This window comes from Sorex araneus, chromosome 6 (genome assembly GCF_027595985.1).
Source record: "Sorex araneus isolate mSorAra2 chromosome 6, mSorAra2.pri, whole genome shotgun sequence".
In the NCBI taxonomy this organism is placed as follows: Eukaryota; Metazoa; Chordata; class Mammalia; order Eulipotyphla; family Soricidae; genus Sorex; species Sorex araneus.
In genome coordinates, this window is record NC_073307.1 from 161,039,923 (window position 1) to 161,057,120 (window position 17,198).

General features: G+C 60.3%; 2 protein-coding genes across 3 annotated transcripts; one reads left to right on the forward strand and one right to left on the reverse strand.

Annotated features, from left to right (window-relative positions):
- Window positions 1-4: 4 nt before the first annotated feature.
- BSCL2 (BSCL2 lipid droplet biogenesis associated, seipin) lies at window positions 5-15,257 on the reverse strand. Of its 2 annotated transcripts, XM_055141547.1 has the most exons (12): window positions 15,151-15,257; window positions 12,871-13,056; window positions 10,687-10,991; window positions 7,709-7,790; window positions 3,991-4,134; window positions 2,639-2,773; window positions 2,438-2,535; window positions 1,232-1,370; window positions 1,005-1,080; window positions 483-575; window positions 321-407; window positions 5-220 (listed from the first exon to the last, which is right to left on the reverse strand). In XM_055141547.1, the coding sequence occupies exons 2-12, from the start codon at window positions 12,940-12,942 to the stop codon at window positions 84-86; spliced, it is 1,368 nt and encodes a 455-aa protein (XP_054997522.1). In that variant the 5' UTR covers window positions 12,943-13,056; window positions 15,151-15,257; the 3' UTR covers window positions 5-83. The 2 variants fall into 2 exon arrangements, with proteins under 2 accessions (XP_054997522.1, XP_054997523.1); XM_055141548.1 differs by lacking the exons at window positions 12,871-13,056; window positions 15,151-15,257 and adding an exon at window positions 11,727-11,867.
- On the forward strand, window positions 13,313-14,862 carry GNG3 (G protein subunit gamma 3). Its single transcript, XM_004621512.2, has 3 exons — window positions 13,313-13,708; window positions 14,115-14,214; window positions 14,413-14,862. Exons 2-3 carry the CDS (start codon window positions 14,116-14,118, stop codon window positions 14,539-14,541), a joined length of 228 nt encoding a protein of 75 aa, XP_004621569.1. The 5' UTR covers window positions 13,313-13,708; window position 14,115; the 3' UTR covers window positions 14,542-14,862.
- Window positions 15,258-17,198: the final 1,941 nt, after the last annotated feature.

Sequence of the window (17,198 nt, forward strand, 5' to 3'; positions counted from 1 at the left end):
CAGCCCGCATGAAAATAGTTTATTGGGAGAGCAGGGGCGGGGGGGCCGGGGCGTGGCGCGGGGCTGGACCCTGGGGGTCGCGCTCAGGAGCTGGAGCAGGTGGAGCGCTGGCGCAGGCTGGGGGCGGGCTCGGCGCTGCCCAGCGTCTCGGGGGTCCCGGCGGGGGCGGCGGCGGGCGGGCTGGCCTCCACCAGGGCCGCGTCTTCCCAGGAGCCAGAGCCTGGGGGCAGAGGGCAGAGACGCGGGGCATCACGTGGGGGTGGGGCCCGCCGGGACCCCACACCTCCCGCCGCCCGGCCGGGCCCACCGCGGACCCTCACCGTCGCTGGCCTCCGCGGGCTCCTCCTCGGCCCCGTTCTCGGGCTGCCGGTCCGGCTTCTCCTCGTCCACTGCCGCCGGGGGTCCCTCTGCGTCCACAAAGGCAGGCGCGGTCAGGCGGGCCGCGGCCGAGGGGCGGCGGGCTGCGGGAGGCGGCGTCTTACCTGTCCCTCGGGGCTCCTGGGGGCCCTCCCCGGGGCCCTTGCCGTCCTCTCCAACGTCCTTTGGCTGGCGGGGCTCCTCCTGGTCTTGGGGCTCTGTGCGGCCAAAGCAGGGACAAGACAGGGCTCAGGGGGCGCCTCCGGCCAGAACTTCACTGCATCCCGCTTTTTTTGCTTTTCGGGGTCACACCGGGCGATGCTCAGGGGTTACTCCTCGCTCTGCACTCAGGAATTATGGTGCTCGGGGGACCATATGGGATGCTGGGAACCGAACCCTGGTCGGCTGCCTGCAAGGCAAACGCCCTCCCCGCTGTGCTATCGCTCCAGCCCCCTGAGCGCTTCCCTTCTTTTTTGCTCCCGGGCCACACCCAGGGGTGCTTGCCGCTACTCCCCAGTCTGTGCTTCGGGGGGGGGGGGGTCCCTTCCAGTGGCATCGGGGAACATGGCCAGGGCCTGCGCCCACCCATGGAGATGCTGGCAGAGCCCAACCCGGCCCCATCAGAGTCGGGGTGGCCGGGCCATTACCTGGGGCAGTGACAGGGGCAGGGACGGCCACCCGATGATGGCGCGCCCCCCGGGAAAGGCTGTTTCTCCTCCGGCCCTGTGGGGAGAAGCTCGTGAGCACGGGTCGCCCCCGGGCTCAGGCCCATGTACCCGTGCCCTCCACATGCCCACGGCCCCCACGTGCCCGCACCCATGCCCATGCCGCCCTCCCCCATCACAAAGAGGAGCAGGAGGCGGGTCCCGGTGACCTGAGAGGGGCGGGCGCGGGGCCAGATGCCCCCCCACTCCCACTGCAGGTAGCTGAGGAGCAGGATGACGCTGAGGAAGGTGAAGTTGCTGGCGATGCCCACGGAGGCGCAGGTCATGGGGAAGTGGTACAGCAGGTACCTGCGGGGGAGGCAGCACATGGGTGACGGGCGCGGACGCTGACAGGGACAGCGCCAGGCCTCCTCCCTCCCCTCCCGCCTACAGCCGGGTCTCTCAGCCCCACAGGAGACCCGTCCCCGGGGCAGTTGGAGTCAAGGGTTTGAGACAGGAGTCCTCAGGGCTCTTCCCATCAGCACCTCCTGGGCTGTGAGAGCACAGCGGGGAGGGCCCTTGCCTTGCACGAGGCCGACCCGGGTTCGACCTCCGGCATCGCAGATGGTGCCCCCCAAGCCCTGCCAGGAGTAAGCCCTGAGCACTGTCCGGTGTAAGGCCCCCAAACAAAGCCAAGCGAACTAAAGAGCCCTGGTGAGGCCTGGGAGAGCGTGCAGAGGTTGAGGTGCTTGCCTTGCGCGTGGCTAATCCCCGTTTAGTGCTCAGAGCACCATGGAGTGTGGTTCTCCCCAGAACAAACCAAAATAAACAAACAAACAAACAAATAAATAAAGGAGCTTGATGGGCAGGGAGGAGCCCAGCAATTCTGATCTGGAGGTGCCGGGCCCCAACACCATGGCGCATTTCCAGTCTTCCAGAGAGCTGCCGGGTGACGAGGGCTCAGCGGGCTGTCCAGTATGCTTCTGTGCCCGGAGCCTTAGTCTGAATCCCAGCGGCACATCTGGTGGCAGGTGCCCCCACCCCCCCCCACCCCTCCCCACCCAGCACCACCCAGGTGGGGCCCCCTGAGCACAGCCAGCCAGTAGTATGGCTCAAAAACCAAACCAGGGGCTGGAGCAATAGCACAGCGGGTAGGGCGTTTGCCTTGCACGCGGCCGACCCGGGTTCGATTCCCAGCATCCCATATGGTCCCCCAAGCACCGCCAGGAGTAATTCCTGAGTGCAGAGCCAGGAGTAACCCCTGTGCATCGCCGGGTGTGACCCGAAAAGAAAAAAAAAAAAAACCAAACCAACCCCCCACCTCAATTAAAACCCAAAGCGAAACAGAAGCAAGTGACTTCTGGTCCCTCCCTCGGCTGGGGCCCCTTGCCCTGAGGGTGCCCGCCCCCCCCAACCCCCCAGTGCGGGGCCCTCACCTGAGCCCCGTGAAGTGGGCGTTGATGCGCAGGTAGGCGCCGTACATCTGGATGCGCTTGCTGTGGATCTCCAGGAGCACCCCGGTGGTGGGCACGTACTGGGGGGCAGGGCGGGGCACGGGGTCAGGGAAGGAGCTGCCGGCCCAGGCACCCCGCCCCCCTCCCCCCCCCCCCCCCCGGCGGCGCCCGCCTCCCCGTTACCGAGTTCTCCCTGTAGTCCTGGTACAGCTCCACCTCCAGGATCTGCTTCTGCTCCAGGAAGCCGGACAGCAGCAGGCTGGAGAAGACCAGCGTGTCCAGGGTCTGCAGCAGGCTGGAGCGGTAGTGCAGCATCACCTGGGGCCGCGGGGGAGGGGCCGGGTGAGGGAGCCTCTCCCTCAAGACCCCCAGCCTCCCCACTCCCCTGTCCGCCCCCCACCCCGTCATCCCCAACGCTGGCCAGCACCTCTGCCTCAGCGGCCAGTGTCAGGAAGGCTTCTTCCCCCCAGAGCCCTGAGGAGGTCGGCTGACTCTTCCGGAGGCGGGGGACGGGGGGTTGGGGCCCCACTGGCGGTGCAGGGGATGGAACCAGGGGTGGCAGCACTCGTGGCCAGCGCCTGCACCCCTGGACTAGCTCTCTGGCCCTATAGCGGGGGACTTTCCCGTGATTCAGAACAGACAAGGCTCCCGCTCTCCCCAGCCTGGCAGGCACGCGGGGATGCGCTCTGGGATGCCGTTCTGCACGGAGTCCGAGCGTACTGAGCCTCCACGGCGAGCAGGGGGGTGTGCCCCACGTCGCTGCCAGAGTGGCCGGGCTCTGAGAGCTTCGCCCCTCCCCCCCTGCATAAAACATCGTAGCCAGGACTCTAAGGGTCACCCCTTGGGGCTGGAGTCATAGAACAGAGGGCAGGGCGTCTGTCTTGCGTGTGGCCAACCCAGGTTCGATTCCCAGCATCCCAAATGGTCCCCCAAGCACCACCAGAGGTAATTCCTGAGTGCAGAGCCAGGAGTAACCCCCTGTGCATCGCCGGGTGTGACCCAAAAAAGCAAAAAAAAAAAAAAAGTCACCCCTTGGCCTTCACCCCAAAGCTCCACGAAGGTCATCCACGCTCTGAGGCTGTGTCTTGAGTTTGGCAGACTGAGGGTTTTTTTTTTTTCCTCCCCAGGTTTCGGGGCCACACGCAATGATGCTTGGGGCTCAAGGGAGCGGGATGGGGTGAAGAGGATCAAACAGGGTCGCCTCATGCCAAGCTGCCAATCTCTTGAACCCTCAGATGTCTGTCTTCTATTTTTTTTTTTTTTTGCTTTTTTTAGGTCACACCTGGCTCTGCACAGGGGTTACTCCTGGCTCTGCACTCAGGAATCACTCCTGGCGCTACTCAGGGGACCATATGAGATGCTGGGAATCGAACCCGGGTTGGCCGCGTGCAAGGCAAACGCCCTACCCGCTGTGCTATTGCTCCAGCCCCATCAGATGTCTGTCTTCTAGGCTGATGTGTCTGTGGCCTCAGGGCTGAGACATTTCTGTCCTGGTCTCCGGTTCCCACCTTCCCGGGACAGTCGGAAACACTTACGGAGCGCGAGTTGCTGGAGACGATGCGGCCGCCTCTGGTGTAGCAGGAGATGGTCACCAGGAACATGCCCAGGTCTTGGTTGGTGGGGGACTCGGGGAGCTCCAGCTCCAGCGTGATGCGGTACGGCTGCCCGTACATCAGCACCTGCCGGAGGCGCGCCCCCATCTCTCTTTTTTAAAAGGCTTAAATAAAAATAATCGTCCTCTTCCACCTCCCACCCACCCGTCCAAATAACTGCAAGCGCCCCCCAACTTGGTGAGAGGCCCTGTAGGGCCCCCCCCGGGCAGGTGCTGCCCCCTGCTGGCGGCCCTCGCGGCTGCGCGACATCTCCGGGCGCCCTCGGCCCACCCCTGTCCACCCCGGGCTCTTCCCAGACCGGCTCTTGCAGCTCGGAGAAAGGCTGTGTCACGTCTCTTTTGCAAAGGCGAGCCGTGGCACTGCCAAGTGGGCCATCTGTGACTCAGGCCTGCGGCCCCGGGAGACCGGCCTCCAGGGCCTCGCTCCCATTATTAATTAACCGAGCGCCAGAAGTGCGCGCAGTCGCTCCGGCGCGTCCCAACTCCGGACACCGCCCTCCTCCCCCCGGACTATTCCTGCCTTCCTCTGGCCCTGGCCCGCAGCTCGGCAATTCAACGGCATCAGGGTGCTACAGAAGGGCCATAAGCCAGGGGGCGGGAGTGACAGCACAGCGGGGAGGGCGTTCTCCTTGCACGTGGCCAACCCGGGTTCAATCACCGGCATCCCCTGTGGTCCCCCAAGCACCGCCAGGAGTAATTCCTGAGTGCAGAGCCCAGAATAACTCCTGAACATCGCTGGGCGTGACCCCCCCAAAAATAAAAGAGCCATAAGCCAGAGACCCGGCATGGAGGAGAGGTGGGTGTGCTCCCCTGAGCACTGCCAGGTATGGGCCGAAAACCTAAAAATCGGAAGCAAGACCTATAAAAATAATATAACTTCTGTGTTTAATCAAGGAGGTGGTTTTCTTTCTTTTTTTTTTGGGGGGGGGGGCGGGGTTGGCTTGGGGGCCACACCCAATGGTACCGGGGGGGTTACTCTGGGCCATGCTCAGGACTTGTTCCCAGTGGTGCCAGATTGAATCTCCCACATGCAAAGCGTGTGTGCCTGACCCTCCAACCACTTTCTCCGGCTCTTTATTTTGTTTGTTTTTTGAGCCACACCCAGCGGCTGGGCCCTCTCCTGGTGTACCTCGGGGTCTGCCAAGTAGGTGAGCGCCGTACCTGCTGTGCTCTCTCTCCAACCTTTTCTTCTTAGGTTGGAAAACACTGGCCAGGCTCACAGCGAGCCGGCTTCAAAACCCACGTATGGACAGAGGGAGGCTGCGCCGAGCATTTCTCATTAGGGCAGGAAGTGGAAGTGGAAAGTTTCTAACGTCCTGTACTGCCTGATTCTGGTTTTTGCCTTTTATTTTTCTGGGGGTGTGGGGGAGGGCGTGGGGGGGACCTAGCAGTGCTCAGAGTTTGCTCCTGGGGCTGCACTCAGGAAGCACTCCTGGGGATCCATTCGGGATACTAGGATCAATCCCAGCTTGGCTGCGCGTACGGCAGGCGCCTTGCCTGCTATACCCCCATTCCAGCCCCTGAAACCTTTATACATTTTTTCCATTTCAGTCTTAGTGATAAAATTCGCGAGACTCTTACTGGGTGCAAGGCCAACCCCCGGCCCACTGGGTTACTGCTTGGCTGAGACTGTTTCTTTCTCCCTTGAGCTTCCTGGAGTGAAGTGAGTGACCTTCGGGCCACTTTTCAAGACTCGTTTTCAAAAGACACTCAGAGTTCTTGTTTGCTTGGTTTTGGGGCCACATGTGGCAGCGCTCAGGGTTTGCTGCTGGGTGCCCAGGGACCATGAGGTGCTGGGGACCGAACCTGGGTCTCCTGCACGCAGGGGAAGTGTTCGGCACGCTCAGCTCTCTCCGGCCCTAGATTCTCAAAAGACTGATGACTGCTTCGAATGATCAGAGCAGCAGCACAGCGGGTAGAGCGCTAGTCCCGAGTGCGGCGGACCCGGGCTCAAGCCCGAGCACCCTACATGGTCCCCTGAGCCCTGCAAGGAGTGATCCCAGAGCAGAGAATCGGGAGTAAGTCCTGAACACTGCCAGGTATAACCCAAAAACAGGAAGGAAGGAAGGAAATGAGGAAGGTAGGAAGAGAGAGAGAGAGAGAGCAAGGGAGGGAAGAAGGGAAGAAGGAGGGAGAGAGAAAGGAAGGGAGGGAGGGAGGAAGGAAGGAAGGGAGGGAGGGAGGAAGGAAGGAAGGAAGGAAGGAAGGAAGGAAGGAAGGAAGGAAGAAGGAAGGAAGGAAGGAAGGAGGAAGGAAGGAAGGAAGGAAGGAAGGAAGGAAGGAAGGAAGGAAGGAAGGAAGGAAGGAAGGAAGGAAGGAAGAAGGGAGAGAGGGAGGAAGGGAGGGAGGGAGGGAGGGAGGGAGGGAGGGAGGGACGGACGGACGGACGGACGGACGGAAGGTGGGCTAGAGCAATGACACAGTAGATAGGGTGCTTGCCTTGCATGTAGCCAACCCAGATTCTATCCCTGGCACCCCATATAGTCCCCCATAAGACCTGCCAGGAGTGATCCCTGAGTGCAGAGCCAGGAGTATATCTTGAGCACAGCTAAGTGTGACCCAAAACCAAACAAAGATTACTTATTGGGGACCAGAGAAATAGCACAGCAGGTAGGGCACTTGCCTTGCACATGGCCGACCCGGGTTTGATTCCCCGGCATCCCATAGGGTCCCCCGAGCACCACCAGGAGTGACCCCTGAACACAGAGTCAGGAGTAAGCCTTAAGCACAGCCAGATGTGGCCCCAAAACAAAAAATTAAAAAATGAAGAAAGAGGGGCTGGAGCGATAGCACAGTGGGTAGGGCGTTTGCCTTGCACACGGCCAAGCCGGGTTCGATTCCCAGCATCCCATATGGTCCCCTGAGCACGGCCAGGAGTGATTCCTGAGTGCAGAGCCAGGAGTAACCCCTGTGCATCGCTGGGTGTGACCCAAAAAGAAAAAAAAAAAAAGAAGGAAAGAAAGAGAAAGAAAGGCAGGGATATATATAGAGAGAGAGACAGAGAGAGAGAGAGACAGACAGACAGACAGAGACAGAGACACAGAGCGGGAGGGAGAGAGACAGAGACAGAAAGACAGAGAGAGAAAGAAATCTGCATTCTTTTTTTTTGAGGGGCCACTCCTGGGGTGCTTGGGGGACGGGGGATTCACTCCCTGGTCCCCCCAAGCCATGCCCGGAATTGAACTGGGAATGGCAGTGTCCAAGACAAAGTGCCTCAACCACTGTACTCTCTCTCTGGCCCCGTCCTGCGCTTCTTAGGGCTCAGGCTGGCTGAAGTCATGCTGGCCCCTGGCCAGTCCTCTAGCACAGTAGCCTTTGTGATGACCGACCACACAGAGGTGTCAACACTTCCCCAACTCCACCTGCCAGCTCTCAGAACTCCGGGTTCTCACTGACCCCATCCCCTAAGTGGCTGAATGAAAATACGTCCGCCCAAGCCTAGGACACACTTCCGCTCAGAGACGCACTTGACGGACACAATTTGAAGCAAAACTCACCGTTCAACTGGACTCTGGTTTCTCTCTCCGTCCCTTTCCTTGAGAGCCTTGCTCTTACGACTCTGTTACTCAATCCCTGTTCTCCAGGTCTTTCTCAATCCTTCCTATGTCAAGCCATCCACGCTCTACTGAAACCATACTCACCCGATCTCGTCCGCTCTTCGCCAGCGAGACATTGGCAACAGGGAAGGAGCAGAGCAAGGGGGAGAGGTCTTCACAGTCGGTCCTGTGGGAGGATGGGACCACACTCCACTAAGAGCCTGCCTGATCACGCCACACCCCCCGTTGGGCCCCCCGGCTCCCTCCCACCCCCACTTACTTGCCTAGAACACAATCGTTATTACATAGTGAGATGTCACAGAAGCAACATGTATTAGAATAGAGTCTCTTTTATTGCACGGCACTGCACTGTCATCCCATTGTTCACTGATTTACTCGAGCGGGCACCAGTAACGTCTCCATTGTGAGACTTGTTGTTACTGTTTTTGGCATATTGAATACGCTACGGGTAGCTTGCCAGGCTCTGCTGTGCGGGCGGGATACTCTCGGTAGCTTGCCGGGCTCTCCAAGAGGGACGGAGGAATCAAACCTGGGTCGGCCGCATGCAGGGCAAACGCCCTACCCACTGTGCTATCACTCCAGTGCTCTATTACAGAGAGGAGAAATATTTGGGGCCTGGAGATGATGGACAAATGATTACTTTTCTTTTGCTCTTGTTGATGCTCAGGGCTTACTTCGGGTTCTGCATTCTGGGATCACTCCTCTCGGGTTTAGGGGACCGTATGGGGTGTATGGGGTGTATGGGGTGTGGCAGATTGAACCTGGGTTGGTCACCTGCAAGGCAAATGCTCTACCTGCTGTACTATCCCTCTGGCCCCTGTTTGTTTGTAAAGACTCATGTCACTTAGGGAAGTTTATAAAAATGTAGGTTTCTGGGTCTCATCCCAGAGGTTCTGAATTGTGGACTAAAGCCCTCCTTTGAGAAAACTCCGTCACTGGAATCCACAGGTTTTTATTTCAAGAGGCTCACAAAAGCCTTAAATTCCAGGCAAAGCTGCACATGTGTTTGTACAAACTGGCATGTATGAACAGTTTTCTTATTTTGTGTTTTTTTTGGGGGGGGGGGCGGTCACACCCAGGGGTGCTCACGGACTTACCCCTGGCCCTACACACAGGAATCACTTCCAGCTGGACTCAGGGATGCTGGGGATTGAACCTTGCAAGTGAACTGGCCACGTGCAAGGCATCTCTGTACTACCCCTCTGGCCCCCTGGATAAACAGGCTCATGACTCAAAGGACTATAGCTTTGATCTCTACCTTTTTTTTTTTTTTTTTTTTTTTTTTGCTTTTTGGGTCATACACTCAGGAATTACTCCTGGAGGTGCTCGGGGGACCATATGGGATGCTGGGAATCGAACCCGGGTCTGCCGTGTGCAAGGGAAATGCCCTATGCGCTGTGTTATTGCTCCACCACAATCTATACCTTCTTTTTTTTTTTTTTTTCTTTTTGGGTCACACCTGGCGATGCACAGGGGTTACCCCTGGCGGTGCTCAGGAGACCATATGGGATGCTGGAATTCGAACCTGGGTTGGCCGCCTGCAAGGTAAATGCCTTCCCCACTGTGCTATTGCTCTAGCCCCAATTTTAAACATAAGCAATGGCCATGAAGCCACAGCTCATGTCCAGGGAGGGAGGGGTTCAGGAGTTTGTGTGTGTGTGTGCATGTGTGTGCTTGTGCCTATACTTTCGCAAGGACCAGAGAGAGAGGTCAACATAGTGAGCACACACCTAGCAGGCCCAAGACCCAGGTCCAGTCCCCGGAGCTGCATGACCCCCAGCATAGTCGGGAGCTCCCCTTGAGCTGGTGCTGAAAGTAGCCCTGTGCCCCCACCACTGGGTACACCTGCCTCCCAAACCAAAATCAACAACAAAAGGGACAGACTTCGGATCACTCATAATAATGCCCTTATCATGGCCTGTTTTTGTTTTGGGGTCACACTGCCACACCCAGCAATGCGGGTGGGAATGGGGGTATGCTCCAGGCTCAGTGCTCACTTCCAGAAGTGCTCTGGGGAATCAAACGGGGCCCACGTGCATGCGAAGCATCCTCTGGCTATTCTCAGCCTGGCGGGCTATCTCTCTGGACCTCCATTTATCTTGACTGGCCCTCCAGTCATTAGTGAGAGAGGGTTTGGCAGAATCGATAAGCTGGGGAGGAACGGAAGAGCAGCAGAGCCGAGCATCCTGGGAGTTTATCTACTGAGTCACCTGCTATTCCCATAATCTCTACTGCGCAGCAAACTGGTTCTGAGACGACCCAAGGAGATCGGCTGGCTCAGCCACCCACAGAGACCCCGGGAAGCAGGCTGACCCAGCTGGAGCAGACATCAGAGAGGGGCCAGAACAACAGCACAGCGGGTGGGGCGTTTGCCTTGCACCTGGCCGACCCAGGTTCCATCCCCGGCATCTCATATGGTTCCCTGAGCACCGCCAGGGGTAATTCATGAGTGCAGAGCCAGGACTAACCCCTGAGCATCACCGCGTGTGACTCAAAAAGACAAAAACAAAACAAAACAAAACAACCCTCCACCCCCGCCGCCAAAAACCACAGGAGAGAAGTGGGCTTCCCCTATACCAACCCTTTCAATCATTAATTTTTCTTCCCTTTTATTTTCACAGAGCCGCTGTTCTATGGCCCTGCCCCACCATCTTTTGGAGGGCTCATATACCACAGTCAGCAGTGCTCAGGGCTTACTCCTGGCTCTGTGCTCAGGAATCACTCCTAGCGATGCTCTGGGGACCCGACGTGGTGCTGCAGATCGAACCTGGGTGAGCCGCAGGCAATGCAAACACCCTTACCTGCTTTCCTGTCTCTCTGCCCCATGAATCAGATTTTTGTAACGAGAGGTAAAACAGGCCTGTAGCAGCTAGCTGTCCCAGCATGCCCGCGCCTGGGGCCGGGATAGGTAAAAAGTCACATGGACACCCTGTACCAAGAAGCTCCCTCTTCTGGAAAGGAGGGGGTTGAACCGAGCCAGCCCTCAGCACCCCCTCCTGTCCCCAGAGCCACTGTCTCCCAGGGCTCCTTCACGCCCCCAATCCACAGCAGCCCCGTCTCACCTGTAGTAGAAGTTCACGGGGCTGAGGTGGCTGACTGTCGGCATGTACGAGTAGTAGAAGGAGCCGTAGAGGAAGATAGACACCCAGAGGAGGAGGAGGACCGTGCAGAAGAGCACCCCGAACTGCAGCAGCAGCTTGCGGGCTCGGTTCGCCATCACTTGGCTCATCTCCTGGGCCCACAGCAAGGAAGGTAACGGGGGGTCACCCACCATGGTGGGCTGCGTGGGGGGTCTGCCTCCAGGCTCCGGCCTCGCGTTCCTAGCTGCTCTGCCACCTGGACGCCACCCCTGGCCATGGGCTGGTTCCTGGAAAAGGACAAGAGATGGGGAAAGAAGGGCTGCTTTCCAGGGGAAGGTGGGGACACAGAGCGCCACTTGTTGGGCTGCCAGAGATAACAAGGCACAGCAGCGTCTTTGTTTCACAGGGCCTGTCTCCAAATGATTGCACCTCGCAGCTCGCGTTATCCCTTCCCTTTCCTCCACTGCGCCCTCTTCCCCCATCTGGTGCCACTGGCCACCTTGATAATCCCGTCAGAGTAAAAGACAGCGAACAAGCATGTTAAAATTCTGACAGGGCAGGGCTGGAGGGATAGCACAGCGGGTAGGGAGTTTGCCTTGCACGCGGCCGACCCGGGTTCGATTCCCAGCATCCCATATGGTCCCCTGAGCACTGCCAGGAGTGATTCCTGAGTGCATGAGCCAGGAGTAACCCCTGCGCATCACCGTATGTGAATCAAAAAGACAAAAAAAATTCTTACAGTGCACTGGGGCAGGAGCGACAGTACGGCGGGTAGGACACGTGCCCTGCACGGGGGTGATCTATGTTCAATCCCCGGCACCTCCCACGGGGTCTCCCCAGCGTGCCAAGAGTGATCCCTGAGCACAGAGCCAGGAGAAAGCCCTGAGTGCCGCCGGCTGTGACCCCCAAACAAACAAAACTCATGGACACGCACACATGCGCGCGGTGCTGAGCGCTTTTACACACACACACACACACACACACACACACACACACACACACACACACACACACACACACACCTCACGATGCTGCGATAATGCTCTCAGGAGAGGCTGTCGCAGCCTAAGCAGAGATTTTTTGCTCTTCGCTCCCCAAGCCGGGCATGGTGTCCAGCAGTCAATGGCCGCTGCCCACCCTCCGCCTTAACCGCGTCACTACCATGGCAACCAGCCCGCGAGGCCGCGGCGCAGCGCGGACTCACCAGCTTAGCGCGCTGCCCTGACAACCGAGAGAGGGGGACTTCCGCCTGCCGTGGCCCCGCCCTCCCGCCGCCCGCCTTTGTAGCTCGAGGGGCGGGGCCTACCCTGTTGCTGGGGCAACCGAATGATTGGGGGCTTCCGCCTGCTGCGGCTCCGCCCCTGCGAGGCCCGCCTTCGGAGCCTGGGGGCGGGGCCTAGCACCCGGGGGCGGGGCATGGCGCGGCGGGGCGGGGCATGGCGCAGCCGGGGCGGGGCCGGGGCGGCAGGACCCGCCTCCTGGAGCTCAGCTCTGGTCCCTCGCAGCGGTCCGTTACCACCCCCAGCCGGGTTACCAGGGTTACCTCGACCAGCGCGGAGAGATGCTTTCCTCCAGGCCCCAGCGCATGCTCTATGTGGACAGCGTTCCCCCTCAATCTGTCCTCCCCGGGGGCACTCTCGGCCTTGCGCCCGTACATTTGCCCCCAGCCCCGAAAAGGGGGAGAGGGGCAGCACCCAGTCGGTTTGAATGGTTCTCGGCCTCGGGGACCTGCAGCCTCCAAAGCAGAGGGCGAAGCCCCTCGAGAAAGGTGGGCACCAGACGGAGCCCGCCCGCTGTTGCGTCATTCGCGAGCGGGGCAGCATCTCGGTTCGCCTCTCTGGGCTCCAGCTTCAGAGATGCCAAGCCCCGCACACCCACGAGACACGCGTGCCCACCCCCACCGCCACCCCCGTGTGTTACTTAGACTATTCTGTTTCTGTTCACCCAGAGTATTTTGTTTCGGTTCATCCTACACATTCTGTTCATCCCAGACTATTTTGTTTCTGGGCATCCCACGGAAGCTACGCTCATTGCCTTTCCCCAGCACCAAGCACCAAGCTGCAAGCACCCCATAGGAGGTAATCGCAAACCCATGCCCCTGAAGTCCGGTGGCCCATTTCTAGAAACCTCGGCAGCCTGTCTCTTCCCAAATATGCCCCTACCTACCTCCTCTCTGTTGGGTCCCCTGATCTGCTCTCCGCCTTCTCTTCCCACGGCTCTTCTTCTCAGGGCTGCCATTTCTTTTGCGGGCTCCCTCGCTGGCCCTGGCGGCCCCACTGGAGTGGCTGGAACGCGGGGTGATGTGCTCTAGACGCTGAAACCTGTAGCGCGTCACATTTTCCTGGAGGGTCCCTGGGAGAGAACGGGAGCTTCAGGTGCTAAATGCTGTGTCACAGTACAGGAAGGAGGGGAGGAGAGGAGGGCAGGAGGAGGAGGGGGGCTTGCGCCCAGCTGATGTCAGATTTCCAAATGAGCAGGGTCCCCTCAGCAGCCAGTCCAGACTTTACTGCAGGGGCTGTCATAGGTCCAGACCACCCCATTTCGTGGGGGAGTCCTGTCTGGGCTTCTGCTCTCTGCAGTGCCTTCAGCAGGGGTGGGAGAGAGCTCTGGCGGCAGATAGAGCATGCCTGCCAAAGGGGAGGCGCAGGGAGGGAGACGGTGACATGGGGGCTGTGTGCGTGGGCCGCGGGTGGCAGCCAGGTCCCCCCACTGGCCAGGCAGTTGGTATGCTCCAGGATCTGAGCAGTTCCTTCCAGCATCCTTCATCCTTCAGGTACCAGACGTCTGGGTAGTGGCTTGGGCGGCAGAAACTGGCATCAGTCCTGGGCGAAAACCCCTGCCCTGAGCCTCCCCAGGGCCCTTCTCTCGGCTGCTTTTAGGGTTCCATCAGATACTCTGGGCTGCAACTCCCTGCAAGGTGGGGTGCGCTTGCGTCCTGGGAAGAAGGTTTTGGTGCACCCCACGGACCTGATCCCCGCTGATCTGCTGTGGTGGGGAGCCTCAGGTGAGTCGGGAGTCTGCTGCTTGCCTCCCGCGGAGGTTCAAGGGGGCAGGTGGGGGGGCGCTGGGTGCCCTCCTGAGCAGGGCGGGGTTTATTTCTGGGTGAGGCTGTCAGAGCTCAGGGTGCACATGGAACCCGCAAGGGTGGAACGCTTGCGGCTGGAATGCTCCGGGCCCGGGGCCGTGCAGGACTGGGGGTGTGGGGGAGGGCGGGGAGGGCGAGTATCTCATCCTACCGTCTTCATTTTCTCACTTGAGGAAGGCAGGGATGGGCAAAGGCCACGGGAGGCAAGGAGGGGAGGATGAGATGGGAAAGGCAGGCCCGCAGTGCGAGCGCAGGAGGGGAGGGGCGGCGCTTGGGCCGAGACGGGGCAGGGTCCCGGGCGTGCACTCAGCTGCCTGTCCTCCAGGATGAAAGGAGAGACCCCGGTGAACAGCACCATGAGCATCGGGCAAGCCCGCAAGATGGTGGAACAGCTGAAGATCGAAGCCAGCCTGTGCCGGATCAAGGTGGGTGGGACCCCGGGGCGCGGGCCAGGCTGGGCCCCGACCTCGGCCTAGGAAGGGGGCGCCGAGAAGGGCTGCCCCCCAGCACGGAGGGGCTGAGGGAGGCGCAGGCGGCCTTGAGGAGCCCGTGGGGGGGGGGAGGAGGGAGGCCCCGTCCCTCCCAGGGCTCCTGGCTCACGGCTCTCCCTTGGCCATGCCCAGGTGTCCAAGGCGGCCGCAGACCTGATGACTTACTGTGACGCGCACGCCTGCGAGGACCCCCTCATCACCCCCGTGCCCACCTCGGAGAACCCCTTCCGGGAGAAGAAGTTCTTCTGTGCCCTCCTCTGAGCTGCCCTCGTCCCACCGCCCCGTCCCTCTCCCGGGCCCTTTCTTAGGTCAGTAACTGCCGCCAGTCCGAGGGTCCCCGCCTGCCGCCCCCTGCCCACGTCCACCCCTGGGAGATGGTCGCAAGCACAAGCCCCCACCCCGGCCGCCCACCCGAACTCGGGGCGCCATAGGCCCCACCCCACAGACGGGGCCCCAAGACTCTGCCAGCGCCCCGCCCACGTCTCTCGGTGACCTGCTCCCACCCGGGGGAGAGGGCTGGGCTGGCCCGGGGCCCCTGGACGGGCACCGTCATTTGAATAAAGTCAGCCGGAGTCTTCCAGGGCTGCTGGTGTGTTAAGCGGTCTTGGGGGGGGCAGTGGGTCGTCAGGAGAGTTTGGGGGGCCGGCTGCTGCAGGTGCAGGGCACGCCGGGGCCAATGGGAGGCGCGGGAGAGCGGCGGGGCGGCGAGCGCGTCTGCAGCGGAGTAATTGACAACACACAAAGGCTCCCGGGAGCGCGCGCGCGCACACACAGGCACACGCGCGCGCGCACACACACACATACACACGCGCGCGCGCGAGCAGCGAGAGCAAGTGGAGGTGGTGGAAGCCAGTGAGCGGGAGAACAGACCGAGCGGCGGGTTTGGGGCGGCACTCGGGGCGGCATTCGGGAGCCGGCGCGGACAGACCTCGGCGTCGGAGGGGAGGAGCTTGGCGCCTTCCTGCCGGCCGGGCCGCTTTCCTTCTAAGATGGCCGCGCCCACCTCGGCTCCTCTTCCAAGATGGCGGCGGCCGCGGGCGCCGGGCCAACATGGCGGCCCGCGTCACCGCGCCTCGCCGTACGGGGCCGCTCAGCCGCTCCCATGCTTAAAATGGCGGCCCGGGCGTCCGGGATTCTCGGTCGCGTCCCGTCCGCGAGCGTCGGCTCGCTCTCAAAATGGCTGCCCCGGGCCCCGCCGCGGCGACCGGCCTCCGCCGGGCTCCCGCGCCCGCCAGGGGCGCTGGCCGTCGTGCGGCCGCCGGCCTGGCCGCGCATAGTGGCCGCAGACGCCCCAAATGGCCGCGAGGCCCCCTCTGCGTTCGGCTCTTCCTGCAGGGCGCGCGGGGGCGGCCGGCGCCGGGGTGGCCGCGCCCCTGGGCTCGTGGACACCTCCCCGCGCTCTCTCGGGGGGCCCGGCACGGGCGGGCCGGCAGATAAAGGGTGTTGGGCGCGCTCGACTCGGTGCCCCCGGTGGGCCTCAAGCAGCCGCTGGTGACTGAGTCCTAGTCCTAATTCGTTCTCGCCCCGGTTGCCCCCCAGAGCAACAGCTTCCCCCCTATTCCCTCCAGGGGCCCTCGAAGTTCCTTGGGTCTTTGTGGAAAAACTCGTGGGTGCGTCCTGTTGGGGGGCGGTGGCAGGAACCAAGCCCAGGGTCCTCCACTGAAATAAGCCGCTCACTTCTGCAGACACCCCCGCGCCTCCACCCTGCAGGGCTTGTGTGGTCCTGGGGTGCCGGGATGGGACCTGGGGCTCCCGCACAGAAAACCTGCCAGGCCCTTTGTGCTCTCCAGCCCTGCACCAGATTAAAAAAAAAATTTTTTTTTGCTTTGGGCCCAGTATACCCCCTTGTGCTTGGGAGCAGGGGATATAACTCTGGTCTCCTCCAAGGAAAGTGCTCTACCCACTGTACTATCTCTCCAGTTCCCATTGTCCCCCACACCCACTGAAGCTCAGAGCTTAAGACAAAGTGAGTTATAAATGACCATTAAAAATAGTAATTAAAAAATAATAAACATAGTAATTATGGGAAGATAAAAAGTTATTATGGGGCTAGAGAAACATTACAGTAAGACGCTTGCCTTGCACACGCCTGACCTAGGTTCAATTCCTGGCACCCTATATGGTTCTCCAACACCTTCAGGGGTGATCCCCGAGTGCACAGCTAAGAGTAAGCTGAGCACCCCGAATGTAACTGCCATCCCGTTGCTCATCAATTTGTTTGAGCGGGCACCAGTAACGTCTCTCATTGAGAGACTTATTGTTACTGTTTTTGGCATATCCAATACGCACGGGGAGCTTGCCAGGCTCTGCCGAGGGGGCTCCATACTCTCGGTAGCTTGCCGGGCTCTCCGAGAGGGGCGGAGGAATCAAACTCGAGTCTGCCCCAAGCCCAACCACTGTGGTATCGCTCCACGCCGAATGTAACAAAAACACAAAAATACGAATTAGGAAGCCTGCTAGTATAGCAAGTAAGGTGCTTGTGCACCTGGGTCAATCCCTGGCACACATATGGTCCCCTGAGCCCCACTAGGAGTGACAGCTGGGGTAGCCCAACAACAAAAATACGCATTCTACCACTCAGTACCTTCAACTGTTGTACAGAACGAGTAAGTGCTGAACTCAAGGCGAGCTTTTCGGGAACATGCTTTAAATCCCCTGGGTGTGAAAAATCTGCTTAGGCACAGAGGGAGGAGTTAGACCAGTACCTAGATCTAGGAACTACTCTTGACAAAACGCTGGAGGCCCAAACCATGTATTAAGAATTATAGCTTGCTAAGTGCTGGTGATGCTTTTATCACCTAGGTCCCTGGCCCTTTTGTCCTCCAGATGCACTACAAATCACCCCCCGGGGGCCAGGGAGCTGGGGCACACGTGCTGTCATGCAGCAGACCAGGGGTTCCATGCCTGGGGACCACCCC

Coding starts and splice junctions, on each gene's coding strand:
- BSCL2 (XM_055141547.1), bottom strand. CDS start 12,942: ATGGCAGCCCTGAGAAGAAGAGCCGTGGGAAGAGAAGGCGGAGAGCAG. Junction 4,135..7,708: donor CGAAGAGCGGACGAGATCGG/GTGAGTATGGTT, acceptor CGCCTCCGGCAG/GTGCTGATGTACGGGCAGCC. Junction 408..482: donor CCAGGAGCCCCGAGGGACAG/GTAAGACGCCGC, acceptor TTGTGGACGCAG/AGGGACCCCCGGCGGCAGTG.
- GNG3 (XM_004621512.2), top strand. CDS start 14,116: ATGAAAGGAGAGACCCCGGTGAACAGCACCATGAGCATCGGGCAAGCC. Junction 14,215..14,412: donor CCAGCCTGTGCCGGATCAAG/GTGGGTGGGACC, acceptor GGCCATGCCCAG/GTGTCCAAGGCGGCCGCAGA.